The 19,886-nt window shown below is 34.2% G+C and overlaps 1 protein-coding gene across 3 annotated transcripts in view; it reads right to left on the bottom strand.

The window, feature by feature from the left end:
* The window catches only part of Polr3C (RNA polymerase III subunit C), a 45,421-nt gene extending 36,912 nt beyond the window's left edge, over positions 1–8,509 (bottom strand). For 2 of the 3 annotated variants that reach the window (XR_012757399.1, XR_012757398.1), the window contains exons 1-4: positions 8,168–8,509; positions 7,731–7,855; positions 6,186–6,310; positions 234–510 (exon numbers count right to left, since the gene is read on the bottom strand). Coding sequence is in view for 1 of the 3 variants with exons in the window: in XM_075373213.1 (XP_075229328.1) it covers positions 234–510; positions 6,186–6,310; positions 7,731–7,855; positions 8,168–8,311 (671 nt within the window). In the remaining 2 variants the exon portion in view is untranslated. The remainder of the gene's footprint in view (positions 1–233; positions 511–6,185; positions 6,311–7,730; positions 7,856–8,167) is intronic. The other variant, XM_075373213.1, reaches the window with a different exon arrangement.
* Positions 8,510–19,886: the final 11,377 nt, after the last annotated feature.

Below are 19,886 nucleotides of genomic sequence, written 5' to 3'. Positions count from 1 at the left end.
AGATTAAAAACATTCTGCGTCATTCAAGAACATTTCATATTAATTTCAGCAGAAGTGGATTCATACAAATTGGAGTTTTTTTTTCTATAAATGTTCATAATATGGCCATTAATCACTTAATAACTAGCAATAACTAGTGACTTTACACATTAACAAAACAATGCATGTATAATTTATAACAAAAAGTTAATCAATTAAAAAAAAAATAAAGATAAATTTCTGTAATCATCTACCTCATGTCCTGATGAAAGCGATCAAAATTAACTTTCCAATAAACACTATTATCTCCAGGATTTTCTGTTGTTTTACCAACTTCAATTTCTGAAATTATTTTCATATTGATATCAGGTGATTTATAAAGTTCTGATTCTGTAACAGTCAGTTTAGGAACATTGCCTTCTGAATTTTCCTCAGGTGTAGGATACGCACAACGCATAAGAAAATTACTGCTTATTAAACTATGTAAACTGTTACGCAGAGTTATCAAAGTAACATGTTTTAGTTCTAAGTCTAAAAATAAAATAAAATAATTATTTACATACTGTCATTGGATGAGAGTTTTCATTATTATATTATATTAGTAATGTAAATAGAATCCATTAAAATTATAATGAAGCACAAAAAATGACACAAATGAAAATAGGAATATTTAAAAAAAAAAAAGAAGAAATATATTTGCAAAATGTGAATAACAGCAAGATCAAAGAAGTGACAAGAGGCAGATTAAAAGAATAAATGTAAAGATAGATACTTTTTAAAAAAAAGAATGTTTCACTAGTTTATAATACCATCATGACTTAGGATCAAGTTTTTATAAGCTGTATTTTTTAAAAATTAACACAACAATTATTTGTATCCAACAATAACAAGACCAATAGGAAAATCTACACATGACTGTTGCAAAGGCAAAAAGAATTGAAGAAGGATAACATCCTTAACTATATTCTTTTGCCAGCATTCTGTATTTTTCTGTTTAGCTTTTGGAACCAGGGTAAGGTATTATTTCAGAGGAAGAATATGGATGATATGTATGAAAGAGAATGAAGTGTAGGTTTGTACAGTCTCAGGTTGACCATTCCTGAGATGTGTGGTTAATTAAAACCCAGCCACCAAAGAACACTGGTAACCATAATGTAATATTCAAATCCATATAAAGTAACTGTCTACTAAGATTTGAACCATAGAACTCTTGACTTCAAAATCAGGTGATTTACAATGACAAGTTAACCATTAGACCAGACCAGTGGGCTTCTTTTGCCAGCATTTCAGAGTATTTCAATTTCTTCTAGATTACATGACTTGCTTGTCAGTTATAAATGGGGGACTTATGTAAACTTACAAATGCTACAAAATGCTGTTTCTTTTCAAATTTTGGAACCAAAAATTAATAATTAAGGGCTTAGGGTAACAGGCCTGTCTTTTACCTTTTAACTCTTTAATACTTAAAAGAAAAATTTGGAGTTACTAACCACCACTTGCCATTTTTACATTTTGGCTTTGGTAAACCTACAAAGCATCAGAAACACTAATGTCCTTGTGTACCGATTATAATGTAAATGATTCTGATTCAGAGATCACCTGGACTTTCAGAATACATTTCTGACTTGTTGGAACATAACTATGAAAGGTTCATGTTTCTGGGACTGTTGTGATTACCTGATAATGAGAACTGAGCTATTCTTCAGACTCTTGGACATCTTTAAAGAACAGAAAACAATGTTTTATTTTTAATATTATCTTTGCAATAATAGTATATTTCAGAAGGTGTAACAATTTGATTGTTGACTGTTCTCTCACAAAAGGAGAATTTTGAGAGAAGTCTCCCATTACAATACATTCACCCTCCAACAAGTTTTCCTTATTAATGATGAAATTCGTCTGTTTCTTTGCAAGAAAATGATGCCTTTTTAGATTATTTAAATTTTCAGTAAGTTTATCTAAGTACTCTTGAAATGGAAGAATTTGAGTAGTTAGTTCACAACGGTCAACAGAAACCCACTGTTTGAAGATAATTTCAGAATAAAAATCATCCCAGCTCTCTTGCAGTAATCTGAGTAATTCATTAGTGCCTGGACACTTTTCACACCGTGACAGCAGGCACATTTCATTTTCTATATCACATACCATGGTTGAAAGAAGAATTTCATAATCAAATTTCATTTTTACAGCAGATAACATGAGTTTTACATTTTGGTGGGTGACACACACACAAATGGAGTGAGTACCTGACCCACCAGCCAGAACACAAAATTTAGGTCTTAAATCAACAAATTTTTAAAAACCTATTTTTAAATTATGTTTTTCTTTCAAGGCTTTGTACAATTCTTTTAAGTTAAGTAAAAGATAAGCCGTTTTTAGATATTAATTTTCTTCCATTCAGCTTGTCTTACAGACACAATCCTTCTTGCCTAGAATCATTCGGCTGTGCTCATCATTCTGGTAAAAATTTTGGAGACATTTAATAAAATTTTTATTAATTAGATGACTGGGTTTCTGTTTGTCAATTTGTGGCAAAATTCCACTTGTTTTAACTGACTGTTTAGATTGACGGGCTAAATACTGACTAACCAATCTCATTTTGAATTTTTTGAATGCTCCAGCTGCTTTGTAATAAACTTAAAATATTATTTTTTTTCCTGGGTTGATGTAAATGTTTTCATTTTATCCTTTAATTTAATGATTAATTCTTCATATTCCCTACCTAAATCAGCATAATTTTGTGGTACTAAACTGGTTTCTTCTGTACAAATATTTAAATCAAAGGAAACGTTTAATTTATTGTAAACTAACTCGGCTGTAACTTTATATAAAAAAATTGGTTTCTTTGCACTGCTTGATAATTTTTGAACCTTAACATGGGAAATGCCAAGTGCTGAACAAGCTTTATTCACAGACTTGACTATAACACATTGAGGCTCAAATATATCTTAACATTTCGGTTCGCTTTCGGTATCATCTTGTGGTTTTTGTATTTTGTTTAAGCATTTTGTACATAGCGCTCTTCCTGAAATTAACCTTAAATCTTGATTACTTGTTGAAAGTATCAAAGATATTTCTCGAATAGATTTCTTAACTAGTTTTGTGAAAGATAAATAGGTCAGAGCAACTTTGCCCATTAACATGAAAATATTTACGTAAATATCCGGTTTTATGAAAAGTACAGATATTATTTGTTGCAGTACATCCACTTCTTAAAGATATTAATGTTATTTGCTGTTCAGTAAACTCTAAAATATCATGCAATACTGAAGATCTATTGCAAGTCAGTTTGAAACATACTGTTTCAGTGTGAATGCCAATTGAACACTCCATAATCTGTTTTTATAAAATGCAAGGGTTCTTACAATAAAAATACAGTTAGTATAAATTATAAAACTAACTGCACCTTACTTTGTCTTATCCCAGTTTCGCTACAGCTAAAATAAAAATTTCTCTAATTAATAAAATTAAAAATAAAAGATATCGCATAAAAGAGAAGTTCACTGCTAATAAAATTACTTTATAAACAAGGGTACATTACCTAACCACAGTAATAACACTAGCAATAATACAGCATATCACATTGAAATCAAAAAAAATAACTGAGCCTTCTACAATGTTTACATTCATGTCTATTCACTTTCATGTTTAAACATGAGTTTGTATGTATGAGTAATACTTTAAAAACAACGTATCTAGAATATAAGCTATCTCATTATAGACATCAAAAAATTTTGTATAATAGGCCTACATTATTATCTGAAAAAATACATGCTGTGAATTTTTTGGATTCATTGCTCACACTTAGAAGGAACAGTGTTTTTAGTGGTTTCGATGGCTTCATTACTTGTCAACCCCTTTGAATAACAGAATAAATTTTGTATGGTTTTAAAGTACATAAAAAGTACTTACTGCTGTAAACATTTTAGATTTTTGTCACCTGTCCACATGTGGTTTTTGGGCCCCAAAAATGAGACATTTTCAAAATCTTATGATTTGGTGGGCATTTTTTTTAATGAATGACACTCGGTAATAGAGCAATTTTTTTTTAATATGTAATAGTGGTACTTAAGAGTTCAAAGTTAAAAAACAGGCCTGTTACCTTAAGCCTTTAATTATATATTTTGGGCCCAAAATTTGAAAAAAAAACAAAAAAAAAACAACAATTTGTAAATTAACTTCAGTAAACATTATAAGATTTGGTTATGCAACAAAATTAATTTTGAGTACACTAAGATGAAGTTCCATCTTTACTCTTTCCAAAAGGCCTTTTTGAATCTCTGTACGATGTAAAATAAGAATTCTACAGCTCACAGAAAAAATGATGAAAATGGCTCTATTAACCTGTTGGCAAATTATAAAATAGTCTATTACTCAAGAAAAACATTTTTTTTTAAATATAAAAGAAAATTTTTTTGACCACTAGGTGGGTGGTTATCGTATACCAAATTCCAACAAAATCAAAATTAGTGATCCAATCATATTTCTGAAAATTTGTTGAATTAAAGTGGAATATCCCTTCATTTTACAAAAAAATATAACTGCAAAACATTTCATTATAACCCGGAAATACAGGAAGTGTTCTAAATCATACTAACAAATGCTTTATAAGTTGAATGGGATGAAATTTCAATGTTATTTAATTACAGACATATTCCATCATAAAAATAAAGGGTATTTTTCTGCATAGTCACTTTTTAAAACTTTTCACAGAGAAAGAAATATTACATCAATCAGTCAAAGGTGCTTCTTGACAACTTCTTAAAGCAATCTCAACTGACTTCGTACGACATAATTATTAAATATCTTTGATAGCAGGAAATTTTCAATCATAGGAATGTATTAAAACATAATCATTTTTCTAGGGTTTAATTTTTAGTAAAGGCAACATGAATACCATGATTGATATGAAGTAGAAAGTACAGCCATTTTGTACTTACTTTTGAAACTGATTTTTTAAGTACAGTTTTTAAAATGTGTAAAAAAACATTTTGAATTCTAAGGTAAATGTAAACAAGTAGCAACAAAACTAATGGTATTTGTTTGTATAAGGATTTATTGACCTTCCACAAAGTATTTTAAATTTGGCTTTATTCATTACATTCTTCTTTAATGAAAATTAATATAAATGTCTATGATGATTATTAAACATTTATAACACATTACAAGATAGTTTTCACATTTTGTGATTGATATTAACAACTTGTAATGTCTATTCTGTATATTCACAGCAATAATAGGAACACAATATTCATTGGATTCTCAGTGAATTTAACTATACTAAAGGTATAGAAATTGTGATCAGTTCAGATGCAATTGGAAGGATAGTTCGCAGCGGGGAATGGAAAAACATAATTAGTAGGTGATCAATACCATTTTAATAGTACTCAAGGCACCAATAGCATTGGTAATTTTTTTTTAATTTTCAGTATTTTAATCACAATATGTAACACTACTGATTATAGTGACAAGATGTCATTAGCAATGAAGGAGTGGTTAACAAGAACCTTACTCAAGTAACTGTAGGTTTGCTGCATATCGAATTAACAGAAAATGGAAAGAGTTTGGTGAAAATTATAATTTTTTCACATAAGTCAGAGGTGACCCAGACAAATCCAATGTACTTGAGAATGATGCCAGAAACATTTTCATATATTTCTGATCTGCTTAAATCAAAGTTGAATAAGTGCATTACATGTTGTAATCTAAACATCGATCCTGTTTTTGCCGAAGAAAAATTTCTGCTGTAGTCAATTTCTCTGAAAACAGTTTAGAGCCTTGTACAAACCAATGACAAAGCTAGGTTTAGGTAAAGCAGTGATGTAAAATCAGACATTCAAAGTCATTGTACTAGGCGTTCTGTCTAGCTGACATAGCTGCATCTACATCATGACATACTCACTACATATTTACTTATAAGTTATGAAAATGATTTACATAGCGGTTAACTGTGTCATGTACCATGAACTACACCACCACTGCAACCTGGTCACCATTTTTTATCCCAAGTGGACTCTATTTTTTTCACCACAACAGTTACTAGAGTTAACTGTCAATAACAAGAGTTGAAAAGACTAAATCATTATTCAGAAACCTGACGAAACTGTTTATTGGATAAAATTTTATGAGTGTACAAAAAGAAGATAAAAATAGTAAGATAATATCATAATAAAAAAAAAAAAAAAAACTTTAACGAATATATATACCTTCTTTTGCTCTTTTGAAAACATTAATGATAGCTCTTGATCCAACAATATTACCATTATTCAGTACTTCCTCAAGCAACATTTGTGCTTCAATTCCAAATTTATTTTTTGTTAATGTTAGATACCTGAAAAAAAATGAACAATATTAATGTACCAAAGTAATGTATAATTACAATGCGAGTATAAGTTACATTACAGAAGGAAAATGACTGAAAATTACACATAAAAATTAGAATCTTATGCATTATACAGACACTGCTAAGTAACGATTTGTAACCGACTTGAATAATGAAAATGAGAGTTTTAATTTCAAAAACGAATTTCTGGAGGACAATATTTGATTAACTGAAATACAAATAAGTATCATTGACTTCACTCACCCTCCAGTAACAAATTAAGAATCCCCCATGTTTGTGAGAGAGAGTGGAAAAGGGAAACTGGGAGAAAAGAGGTGAGACTTTAAACAACTGTCTTTGATTTGGGAGATATATAGAAAAAAAGATCAATTCTCAATGTTTTTGAATAAAACAATAACTGAACAAAGTATCCGTGAACATACTCAAAATAATTAGGGTATCAAAACAAAGAATGAATTAGGTTTTAAATCCATAATCTGTTTTATTGTATATATGTCTACAAATTTATTTTCTCCATTTAAATCTTCATTTCTGAATATAGGAAACCATGCTTTAATAATGCAGTATGAGCTAAAAGGGACATATGAAGGCAGGAAATGAGCAATACAGTTTACGAATATTGGTTTTGGGAGGCTGTATATAATAAACTAACTCTTAACAAATGAAAGTAGTAAGTGCTAATAAAGATGATTTATAATAACATAGAAATTAAAATAAAATAGATAAAACTTAATAAAAAAAAAAGATTTATTATAATAATCACAATCATAATTTATATGCACTCATAATAATACCAGATTTTCAGCAAGTTATGCTTTAAAATTGAAATATATTTTTTTCAAATGCAACTAGAAATACTTTTCTTGTTTCAATTCAGAAACATAATGAACAATTAATGGGATACGTAGTCTAATTATTCCTATGTAGCATGCATGTTTTTTCTTTTCACCAGAAGAAAATGACTACATCTTGATGTAAATGAAGACTAAGATTTTGTCTTAATTCAATTACATTAACATTAATGCATGCATGCATTTATTATTTGACAATTTTAAAAATATATTTTCTTCAAGGTTGAGAATTATATAAACTAATGTACTTAAGAACATATTCATATTTCTTTCAAATTTCTAATATGAATCAGTTCATATCTGGCTTCCTCAGGCAAAGGTTTGTAAAATATGTATCTACTATTTTATAAGGGTAATCAAATTCCCACACTCTATAACCCCTTAATCACTGTACTTAGGTTTTCTCAAAGTCAAAATCAATCTCAAAAATTGTTATTTTCGAACTCCAGTTACCTAAAAGATAACATACTAACAGAAGGCACTTTCAGGGCTACTACTGGTACTGAGAGAATGTTTTCAGCAATTGCGTAGTTTTACTTCGCAAACTGGTTACTTACTTTGGATACCTCAAAATTAGCATTATTTTTTCCTGTAGTAAAGTATACTCAGCTAGCCATGAAACTTTGCCTCTTTCAAATAACACAAAACCATACTGGATTAAAACAGATAATGCTTTTTTAACCTGTAAACAAAATTAAAAATTATAATTAGAAGTCATACTTTCATATAATCTTTATAATTTAGGCTATAGTGATGTAATCTTGTTTCTTGAATTTAACTAATAACATTTTAAGTGAATAAATGTTATTAAATTCAATATTGAAAATATTTTCACAAAACTACAACTATTATTTAAAAAAGAGCTTTGTGTATTTTACATTTAAAATCATTTTTTTTACATTAAAATAACTACAACATATATTAAAGATGAAAAATTTAAATGTGGTGAAACTTTCTTTCAAACTATATTCACATAATTGCGGTGAAAACATACCTTTATGGTAGAGATTCCTGTTGCTGAAACAATAAAACTTAAAGGTTTTGGACCCCATTGTAAATTTTCTGCCACTTTACCCACAACTTCCCCAAAATGTTCTATTAAAAGTAAGTAACAAAGTTTGCCGTATTGCACAGACATACCTACAGAAGTTGAAAATTACAAATATCAAAATGTGATAATAAAGTAATTAACTTAAGAAAAATATGGAAAAACCTTCTTTGAAAAATTCAGCGATGTACTTAAGAACAAGACAATAATACAAATTAAACATTACAATAAAATAAACTTTTGTATAGGTTACGTTCAACTAACACAATATGGGGAAATGTTCAGTAGGTTCCTATGTGCACGTGGTTTGTGAACTATTCGAAAATTTACAAAAAAATCACATTTACATTTCATTTTTTCAAATGTAAAAAATTTCCGAAGTTGCATAATTTCTTTTTTAAAGAGTATATTGAAATAAGTTTTGGCAAAACAGATGGTTCGCTAGCGGTAGAATTTAAAGGCGCTTATTTGTATCAACACAAAACTACCTTGAGCTGAAATTTAATTATGTAGAGTCTTTCTCCCCACAATAGTATTTAAAGCTCGCCAAGCTGTAGTCAGGAATCGCAAAATCTGATTACTTTTAAGACCATCTTATCTGTATAAAAGTTCGTCGCGTCCAAATACCCACAGAATTTCGGGCTCTTTGTCCTGGAACGGGTTTTCAATGACTTCATACAGGTACTGCTAACAGAGAGCACCATCCAAACCTTCGCCGTGGACTGTTTACTTTTGCTACGTACATCTTTAGAGTTTCGGATTTAGAGTCTGGGGGCTGAATGGTTTAGGAAACTTTAAATAAATTCATGAGGAACGACAACGAGTATGTGCTTTTGAAAGGTATCGAAAAATTAAGTTTCCGCCTGAATTTCCAACTAACTTTTAATTAGTTCGTATAGTTTTTTGGAGTGGATTCTGTGTCTAGGTTATTAGATGAAAGAGAGCAATGGTGGAGGGGACTCAACATGTCTAATGTGTAGTCATGGGATATTAGTTGAACGTATATAAAATTTTCTATCCCAGCAATCATACTAATACTGTATCTATTGCAAGACCATCATCAGTTAATAAACTGAAGGAGAGATTTTAGATACATCTGGTTCAAGTACCATGTATGTGACACATTTTGTTCAAAAGCTGTGAATTTATCACAATGAAAACTTCTCCCATAATCTTCTGAATTTTCAAAAAGTATTTTGTAATTTCTGTATGGTATGTTAAATTAAGAACAAAATTTAATTACAGACCTGTAAGTTTGCTTCCATCTTTTTCAAAAAATATGTCAAAGCTTATTTCTTAACATCTTTATATCAATAGAAAAAAGGTGGGCCTATGGCCCGCTGCGAAAATGTTACATGGTTTATATTTCATTACATATGATTTTGTTAAATGTTTTTGTTGATTGTAGCTAAAGAACATTCATGAATTTAGTGTACTAACAACAAAAACCTTTACAATGAAATGCTGAACATTTTTACCCCGTTTCTTGGGCGGTGATTTTTTAACACAGCTCTAACCCCAATTGTTTCCTTCTTTATCCCCAAAACACAAATATAATTTTAGATAAATCGTTTATATCAAGGAGTATAAATCATTCATGTGCTGAGCGCAGTCACCCAGTGCACCACCAGTAGCAGTATCCGCTCTGTACTAATAGCAGCTAAAACAAAAATGTAAACACATGCAACAAACAAACAAACCTTCACACCATTCTTTTTTATGGAAAGTGATATTAATACAAAAACTAGCTCAAAGAATGTAATGTAAATTATGTATCATAGAGAAGAGTGGTAGATGCCATAGATTTAGCAGAAAAAGCTGTATTAATCTTCTAAAAAATGCTAAAGAAACTGTGTTCACATCTCATCTACTGCAGACTTCAGGCAAACTGAATTTATTTTGAAATGTTCTTTGACATTGCCTTCCAATTATTATTTTGAGGAGGATTGAAAGAACATAATTTTATTCAATTTCTAAACTCATATTCATGTCTAAGGAGCTTAACAACAGTTTTGTTCTAGAGTCATTAAGTTAATCTAACCCTGAGTAATATCTTTGTGGTGTTTTTGAATGAGTCTTCATTTTACTGGAAGATATACTTTAAATCTAGAAATATCAAGCTTAAATTTATGAGTAGTATTACTATTATTTGAGGTGATTGTATTTCGTCTTATGTTGCATCTTGTAACACCTTGAACATGTCATCAGACATTAGATGTTACATCATTACTTCTTACAGTTCAGAATGATAATTTGGCTTGTTACATAAATACAACATACTCTGTTGTTAAATAATAGGGTCTGGTCATTGATTGAGTGAATGGATTGGCCACAAATATGACTAAATTAAAATATTTGTGATCTTTTAAAAGTATGAACACCTACAGTTTTAATATTGATAGGCCTTCACAAAGTGTAAAACTTATAACTCTTTCAGCATTGAGGCACTTTTTCAGATTATTCTACGTATCATTATAAATATAGTAAGCTATGGAGTTTAGGTAGTAGTCATTTATTTAAATTATGGTGAAGTTTGGCTTATGGGAAATTTGGTTTTCTGTATGACTAACTGTATTTACAAAATAGTCTTTCTGAACTAATGAAAACTGAGTTTTATTCTAAAAATTGCTGTTTTGTTTTTGTACCTAAAAATAGTCTTATATTTTATAGTATTTTTTTTTATTTAGTGTCCATACAAATTTTATTCACATGATCAGTAAATAAAATACCTACAATTACCACCATTAATATAAAACAAATAAATCTTTTTGTAGGCACACACTATAAAAAGTCCTGTAGATATGTATATCCCATGTTTGTATGCATTCAATGTAAATTAACTATTTTTTATATATACAACTTCTCATATCATTTATCTTATCTGGGTAATAATACTAGTAAAAATCTACCACATCAAGTAGAAATATATTTATTCATTCACTATCAGGTTTTAATAATACATGAATGTTTGTTAATTTAAACTCTAAAAGCTATTTCAGCACTAAAGCTCACTGCCTATGCTATATTCTCAGTTTTGTGTGAATTTTGATCTGCTGTGAAGTAGCTGCCTACATGCTAACAAATACTAAATAATTTTTTAAAAGTTTATAACTTTGTTTTTAATAATACCCTTGATCATAACACTGTAATTTTTTGAACTGCAAAAAGGTATTCTTTACAAGTAAGAAATGATAAAAGTATATATAGTAATTCCATGTTGCTAATTTTGTTTTCAATGTATGTCACAAGACAACTCAATTAGATTCTCTCTTCTTCGGCAGCAGTAAATTCAGATGGAGCAGTAACATAAGTGGATGTTGAAGCCATGCAAATATAATTAAAAAAAAAAAAATATATATAATTTTTTTGAAAATACTTCTCAAAGCAGGTAATATGTTGTTAAAAGTATTTTTCAAAAACGTATTTCATACTTCAAGAGAAATCAACTCCATTAATATTAGAATGTTAGAATTTTTCGCATGTTATTGCGAAGTAGACTTGCTACTTAAGTAGCAAGTCTACTTCCATCATCGCTGGCTACACCAGCCAGCGATGATGGAAGTAGACTTGTCGCAACCTTTGTCTTCCTGTAACCTGCTCTGGTTGGGAGTTGTAGTTTTTCCGGTAAGACAGACTATGCTGAGTCCTTGTAGTATCTCCTTGTCCTCGATGTCGTTCTCAAGGTCTCGGATCCTGAGAATTACAGTTTTCGTCTTGGTTTAGACAATCCCTTCTTTTAGAGAGAATATATTATCATCTGCTTGAATGTACCAGACCCCCTGTTCTCCTTAACCTCTATCTCAATACTCTACCCCGTTTAAAAGGACTAACAAGTCCGCATATGTCGATGGTGTCTTGACAATCAGCATCTCCGTATTATGTGTTACTTCAGTAAGAACGTCGTTACTCAAAGTGTAGGGGAGTTTGCCTCCAGGTGCAAGTATATGGTATTTGCACCTAGTGATCCTTCCTTCGTACTCCAATATTTTCTGCACGGAATTCTCGTATTTGTACAATTTCAACTGCGGAACAATTTGTTAGTTGTTTAAACAATATACATTAAGTAATGCCGGATAACCAGTTAATAATCACTTCTTTTATCTACATTTCATTAATTAAACGTTGCAATGAGTTATAATAATTTATGGTTTTAGTTAAGTTCACATTTTAAATATGTCTAGCTAGAACAATAACAATTTAGTGATATTGCTAATACATCTTAAAGAAAGTAAATTCATATAATTAATCCTAACAACAATTAAAATCAGGTGTTTCATTAACAAATTTAAAAAATTAAGAAGATGCGACAGGAGATGTTTACATTAAGCAAGAAGACAAAGAAAACAAATGAATTTTATTTTGAAGTGGTCCCAGGCTCCCACCGCTGTTAGGCAAAACACACCTATCAACGCATGTGCGAGGACTAGCCGACTAGCCGTCTTCTGAACCGTCGTAAGCCACGTAGAATTTATTTGTAACCGGGATCTCCTCGTCCACTGCATCACTGACAAGCACATTTCCAGACTTCATTCGAGTCCTGCTCAAAGTACTCTAAGGTGACGTGCAGCAAGACTGTCGATCAACCGGCCCTGGAGATTGACTACGGCAACTGTGTTAAGGGCTCCTTCTTTCCTGTCAGGAATCCCGACCTGCGTGTTTCGGTAGACCTTCCGCCACCAAGTCTTCTTAATGAAGTCTGCCAACTGGTGTGTAGGTTATCGCAACTATCGTTGCGATTTCAACTGTTCGCTTCCTCCCAGCAAAAGTGGAGCCGTCCGCCATCTTCCTCAGGTCCTTGACTGCTATGGTTAAATCTGACTCCAGTTCCTTTATGGTTCATTTAACGTTTTTGTCAATGCTCATCCTCAGCTTCGATGCTAATCGTTCTAAATTTCTAACAAGGTATTCTAAATTCAGTGCCACTTCTTCCTCCTCAGTAGAGGATTGTCGGATTTGTATAGGCCTTTTTGCCCTTTCTGTTGTCCTTGCCGACTCTAAGGGACACAGGGAGCAGTCCCTCGACCAGGGCAACTGCCGATGGTGTAGTGGCTGTGTCGGCGTAACTTCCGGAGCAGACGGCTTCAATGTAACTTCCATCGGCTACAATGTGACATCGGGCGCTGTTTTTGGCTGTTCTTCCATACTGGTGTGATGTCCAGGAAAAATTCTTATGGATTTGGATTGTACTCCTCAGTCCGAGTTCTGAGACACCCCACACGTCTATTTTGAAGTGGGCCCAATTTAGAGGATCAAAAAATAAAAAAAAAACAATGTTTGAGAACTGTGGGAAGGATTTTGGGGCGATGATGGTCAGATTCCAATTTTCAGTCAAAGAAGGAAAAATTAGGGGGGAAATTTTGGGGAAGGAGTAAGGGTCGGGGAGGCCCTAAATGATGCAGATCCAAAACGGTTATGGCTTTGGATCACTCACAACGGAGATATGGGAAGAAATGTGTTCTTCTATATAAATGTCTCTAGCACTTAGAAAAATCAGAAACCTTCTGTAAAATAAGCTAGTGAAAATATGCCAAGTCGTATTAGTAAACAAGTGACGTAATCTATCAGCTCGATCCTGTCTTAAAGACTTAGAAAAAATTTTTAATTCTTTACAATGTTAAACTATACGAAAAATACACTAGTCTAGTAAATAATTAATATCTCACCTACGCTTCACTCGATCTTCATGAAACTTTCAGAAAACTTCTTCAAAGGTCTGTAGAGTTATACTAAAACAAGCAATTGTCATAATAACATAGTTTTTTTACAGTTTACTGCACAAAAACGTCAAACTCTCCTATGCTTATACATAGGTTTTCAAAAAAAAACGCTAAACTTTTGAACCTGTCGATAAAATTCACACGAGTTACAGTAAGAAGTTGGCGCTACACGCTGAGCAACCTGTGGGGGATTCGTGCCACCTGACCTGCCAAGACGCAAGGCCCCGGTCTTCAATCTCCTGCTTTCATTCTGACGTCAATAGGTTATTGACGTCAGGTGATTGTTACAGATCACCTGGCGTACTTCCGCCTCAATGATCTCAGAAGATTGTATGTCGGTCTCGAAAATCGCGACTTCCCGTCTGACACGCCGGTGGTATGAAGCATCACACACCATAGTGTCATCCGGGAGCAAAACATTCAGCAAAATATTAAGAAAACTGTCCTTATCAATTACCACATCCACGCGGGTTGACAAAGCTAACAGGAGGACATCTTTCCTGCTCTTATGTCCAAGGGCTCTATACACAACGCCCCAAGGGTCTCTATTCCCTTGCTCCTGAACTAAGGAGCGCCAGGAATTACGCTTGGAGGATCTAATGCTATGAAAGTACCTAGCCCTCGCTCTGCGGTAGTCTGCAGTTAGGGCCACATGCCGATCGGGATTACCCTCCAGTTGCGCAGCCTTATTGAGTCGGTTCATAGACTGTTTTATTGCTGTCAGATTCCGAGACCACCAACCAGATATACGTTCCCGGCCAGTGCCTCTAGGAATGGCGGCTTCAGCCGTTGCCACCTTCGTAGAAGTCAAAGTTTCTGCCAGGACATCTAATTGAAGGCCGTCAAGGTCTCGTGAAAAAATCTCCAGTCTGGACTACAACAAAGAGGAGAATTTCGGCCAGTCCGCCTTTCTATGCAGGAAGCGCCCCCGGTGAACAGGAAAGTGTCCCTCATGCCATCGCGCAGCCCTCATCCGCTATTTCGAATAGTATAACCGATGATTGCTAGAACAGTCGTCGCCTAGAATACGAAGGGTCCCATCTCGCTAGGTGTTCCTCGGTGGGATCCGTATATTGGAAATATTAACCAACAACTGTAAGGATCTGTCCGCGAATGGCAAGTCTGAACACAACATTTTGCGCGTCAGAAACCTGCCGTTTAAAGACACTATCAAGCGACTTCCCACACAGAATAGCAGACATACAGGTATGCCCTACACAAAACTTTTTCCAGCTGTGAAAGCTTGGCAGATCATCCCTAATTACATATGGGTGCTGCCGAAGGACAATATCGAGGCTCCTTCTCTTTACAATCTCACCTAACTCAACTTGGACTACATAAGCACCCTGAGCATTTAGTTGACCGAACCTAACCATCTAAGGAATTAAAGTACAGCGCAACGGCCCTTACGTAACAGCCACACTCCTTATTAACAAGTGGATGCTCATGATTCTTGTGCAACCTCCTACAGTTAGCACAGGCCGGAGCCTCGAACCTATGCGAACAATCGTCACGTTTGTGGCACACACCACGGCAAACCTACAAAATTTAGCTCTGTGACCATATCTGCAACTTTTGAAACGTCTTTGGACATCCACGTACTGTTTTAGTTGGCAGGACCCTAAATCAAGCCAGCGGACGTAAATTTTTGAGAGAGACTAGAACTTACCTCAAAGACTCCGTGATATTTCTGGGTATCACGCCTACACATTTTAAAGGCCAACCTGCAGTCCCGCCGGAAGGCGGCTTCATTCAAATCAGTGTTCTGCTCCCTAATTAGGTACAAGACATCTTCTTCGGTCAATATCATAGACTATAATACGGGGCCTACACTTTCTCCTCGGGTCTATTTTCACATTCAATCGCTTAACCGCCGTGAAGTTTCTAATTGCCTGAACGGTCTCTGTGTCATCGGCTACCACAACAAATCACTTGCCGGTCTCTTTAATGTTCCTGATTGGCTTTTCCGGTCACCCCGAAGGGCAACCTGGAGGTCCCTTTTCAACTGACTGCTGGACACAGTCGAGCCCTCCACCCTATTAACAAATGCAACCTCAGGTTTCTTAGAGAACTGGCTAGTTCCATGTATGCCCCTGAACACTTCAGCATAACTACGCGGTTGCATCGGAGCCGGGCCGGTTTCTGAGCTGCAGGCCGTGAGGAAAGATTTTCGAACCCCTCGACGAGAGCTGTGAAAGTTGCTTGGAAGAATTCAAGTCGGGCCAATAATCTCCTCTTGGTAGCAGCACAAGTACACTTGGGAGTTCGCTAAATAGGAAGACAAGTCACCCAGTTCCGTCAAGATATCACGGGCCAAAGGAGCAGAGCTGCCATGCCTGCCCCCGGCTTGCAAAAACTCTGCAATAAGTGGGTTCATATCCTCCCGGGTTGTCACCCCTATTTACCTCTGAACTATCGTTGTCAGGACCAGTGTTCGAGGAGGTTGAAGGATAAGGCTGCAACCCCGTCCTCCAGCTAGACTTAGTACCTCCGTTTAGCACACCGAAACACTCGACGGTAAATAGTCCTCGCATTGTGGAAGGCGCAGAACAATTTAGTTGTAGGCCTTCAACTGAATTTACGTAAAGTCCTGCGATAATCCTTTATTGCACGCCTGAAGTTTTCATCCCTCCAAGAGGGAGGGGCTACAGTAGGCCAGCTTAGCTTTCCCAATGTTAAAGGAATAAATTCATTTGTGCTATAATCAGTGTGTAAACTTGTCAAGTTAGTCGATTCCACTACCACTCTTATCACAATGGCCAAAGAAATCCTTGTATCAGATCCAGTCTGCTTTCCGAACCAACCATCTGAGTGGTTAACTTTAAGGTAAATCACTATTACTGACTGAGAACAACTGGTCTGTCAAAAGGAGGAAAGGTTTTCTTCCTTTGGTAGAATTTCAATATTCTCTCGGCAAGAACGGAAACCGCAAACGTTCCAGTGATTAATATTTACATCTATAAAATACTATTTTCCTGTAACATAAAAAAAAAATCTGCATGCAAATATTTGTCAAATACTATCTGGTTTTTTTTTTTGATACCGATTAATTTTAGGAAACGTTTAGCTTTTTTGGGCACCTCATTGGCCTCCATATCCTCAAAGAGACCTCAAGACGGTGGTAGGTAAGCCTGGATATACCTTACCAGGTAACGATTTTTTTAATAAATCCTTTCACAGTATCTTGGTACCTTGCTGCGTTGGTGCAGTGGGAATTTTATTTGGTGTGTACTAACTGAAGTGATTTTGGATTTTCCAGCAAAAATACCCTTCTTTTTTACTGAATTCTTTGTTAGCTTGGAAATAGTGGCTGTGAGCGAAGCAACCTGATCAGATAACACCTGAACAAGCTGTTTTAACTCGCTGCAGGATTTGCACTGCTGGCTCAAATTTACAGGCACTTGCCTTGACATAGGGGAGGGAAAAGAGATGTCTGGTTGAATCAGTTTCAGGGATTCTGATTCTGAGTCTGGGACTCTGATTTTTTCCGGTGGTAGGAGTAGGTTTTTACCCTCCGCTCTGATGTTTCATTTCTACAACACCTTGCTCTATAGGCTAGAGCTAAATACAACTGGGTTCACCCAAATGCCCAGAGACATCGAGACTTGGTGTGTACAGCCATCCAACCATCAGCACAATAGTTTCCACCTTGGATTATGGTTGCGTTTCATAAGGTGTCGCAACACCACTGAGTGTAAGTGTAAGAAGAAACCGTGTACAATGATGTTGTGTTGCTGAGCAAGGGTATATTTTTAAATTGTGTAATGTAGTGTACAGTGTAAAGAGTTCAGCAGCTCAATGTGTAGTAGAAAGAAAAGCTGCAGAGACCACAGCCATAGGGATGCCAACCTCTAAAGTCTTAAAGAGTAAAACTTCCTAAAGATTATGATAAATTATGTTTTAAAAACCACTAGGGTCAACAGTGTAGTAAGGTAGAAACATATAAATAATTAAAATACCAAATTAGACAAGTAAAAAATTATTCATTATTTTAACAATAATATAATGTATCTGAATTCTATTAATAATCAATTGCACATATTTACACACTTTTTAAAAAAAATAATTCTAATAAAGAAAATATTTTTGTTTTTCATTTAAGTATTGTCAGTCTTGAATATTTGTACATGTTTGATAACAAAAAAACAATTTACAATGCTGATAATGATAACTACATAAAACTGGTGTCAAAAAGGTCCCACATCATATACAAAATTCAATATTTGTTTCATTTTGTCTGGTTGCTGCCAGAGTTAGAACATGTAGAAATCATCTTGTTGTGGCCATGAAGGTTACTAACATTGTGATGTAAGTAATGAGTTTAATCAACATCATCCTGAACTCCAACCAGTGTCACAGAACACTGTGCGAAGATTACTTGACAAGTTTAAGGAGACAATGTTACAGTTTGCCCTGATTGGAAAGGCCACTGAATTATAATGGAGTACAAAAACTTTAATTTGCAAGGTCTATGGGAAAACTCATTGGCAAACTAGCCCAGGATCTCAATGTTCCTTAATCCACCATTCATGAAATTCTGAGGAAGGAAACATTTCACCTGTCGAAGCTCCAACTTTTGCAACACGATCCTGATCGCAGGATGGAAACATGTGGGTGTTTTTTTTTAAATAGGATTGAGGAGAATTCAAATTTCCTATCATCTGTACTGTTTTCCGATGAGGCTTATTTTTACGTGAAAGGTGAAATCAACAGACAGATCTGCACTACAGATACAGAGACAGGAGTACTTCCATCAATATTATTCCTCTATACGTCCCAACCCCTGTAGGGGAACATGACACCCACCTTGTGAGACAATTCCGGTTGCTACACCTCCCCCCCCATTCCTAGCCCTGATGAGCTTTATTGTTTAACACAAAGATCATCTTTTGATCCTCTAACTGACAGTCATCAACCAGACCTCACTTGAGATGTAACCGATCTAAACACCTTGATAGACATTCACATCAGTGAATTTTAACTCAGCCTTTGCGCTTTTGCTGTAGGCTTCTTTCAGACATCTTCTCTCTTCTGTTCTACATTGTTGCCTTCTGAACTAGCTAACAGAATTCACAGAAGCATGAGCCCTACACCTTGTCTACTTTTAATACTAGCAACTGTAAATGTCTCAAACAATGTAATTAACGAGTCAATCTAGTAGGGCTTTGGTTATGTAGTGAGGTGATGTGGTAACTGGAATGATTGTATCATTGACCTATACTTTTTAAAAGAAATGTGGACAACAAAAGGAAAGGTACCTGCAAATGCTTATAAATGGGCTTGGCTGATGCCCACATTGGAGAGCATCCTGTATTGTTCACACAAAATAGAGCTCCACCATCTGAAGCCACAAGTGTACAGTATGACAATTCACAATGTGGCCCACCTACACACCAGGATTGAAGATGTATGTTATGCCATAGACAATCAGTATGATCCTAGGGTGTTAAACAAACTGAAATTCTATCTGCATACTGTATGGAATTTGATGGAGGACATATTGAATAAATACTGTGATTTTACTTGTACTGCGACAATTTCTGGGTACCTTGTAGAATAATTTAACTTAAATGTAATAACCATGAACAACAATTGTGCAAAATAATGTCATAAATACATACAAATTTACTGCTTTTCTGATAAAACTTCCTCTAAAAAAATAACTTTTATTTAGTGTTTTAGTGATAAGAGTTATGACAAATCCATGGTGATGTAAGTATACAGTAAAAAGAGAAGATGAAATCATACAAAGAATGTTTGGTAGTTTATATACAAATAGTATTAGTTTAAAGAGAGTTGATAAAATCAAGAGTGAGAAATTTCAAAATGTTCTGTAGAGCAATTCAAACAACCTGCAGGATTAATTACTGAAATGACCTAAACCTTTTTGATAGATAAAATGTTCTGAAATTGTTCTGTCTTCTGCCAGATCTTGCGCAATGTGTCTA

The sequence above is a fragment of the Lycorma delicatula genome, chromosome 8, assembly GCF_047948215.1.
Source record: "Lycorma delicatula isolate Av1 chromosome 8, ASM4794821v1, whole genome shotgun sequence".
NCBI classification, from domain to species: Eukaryota; Metazoa; Arthropoda; class Insecta; order Hemiptera; family Fulgoridae; genus Lycorma; species Lycorma delicatula.
The sequence above is the reverse complement of the archived record's forward strand: the minus strand, read 5'-3'. Positions and strand labels throughout refer to the sequence as shown.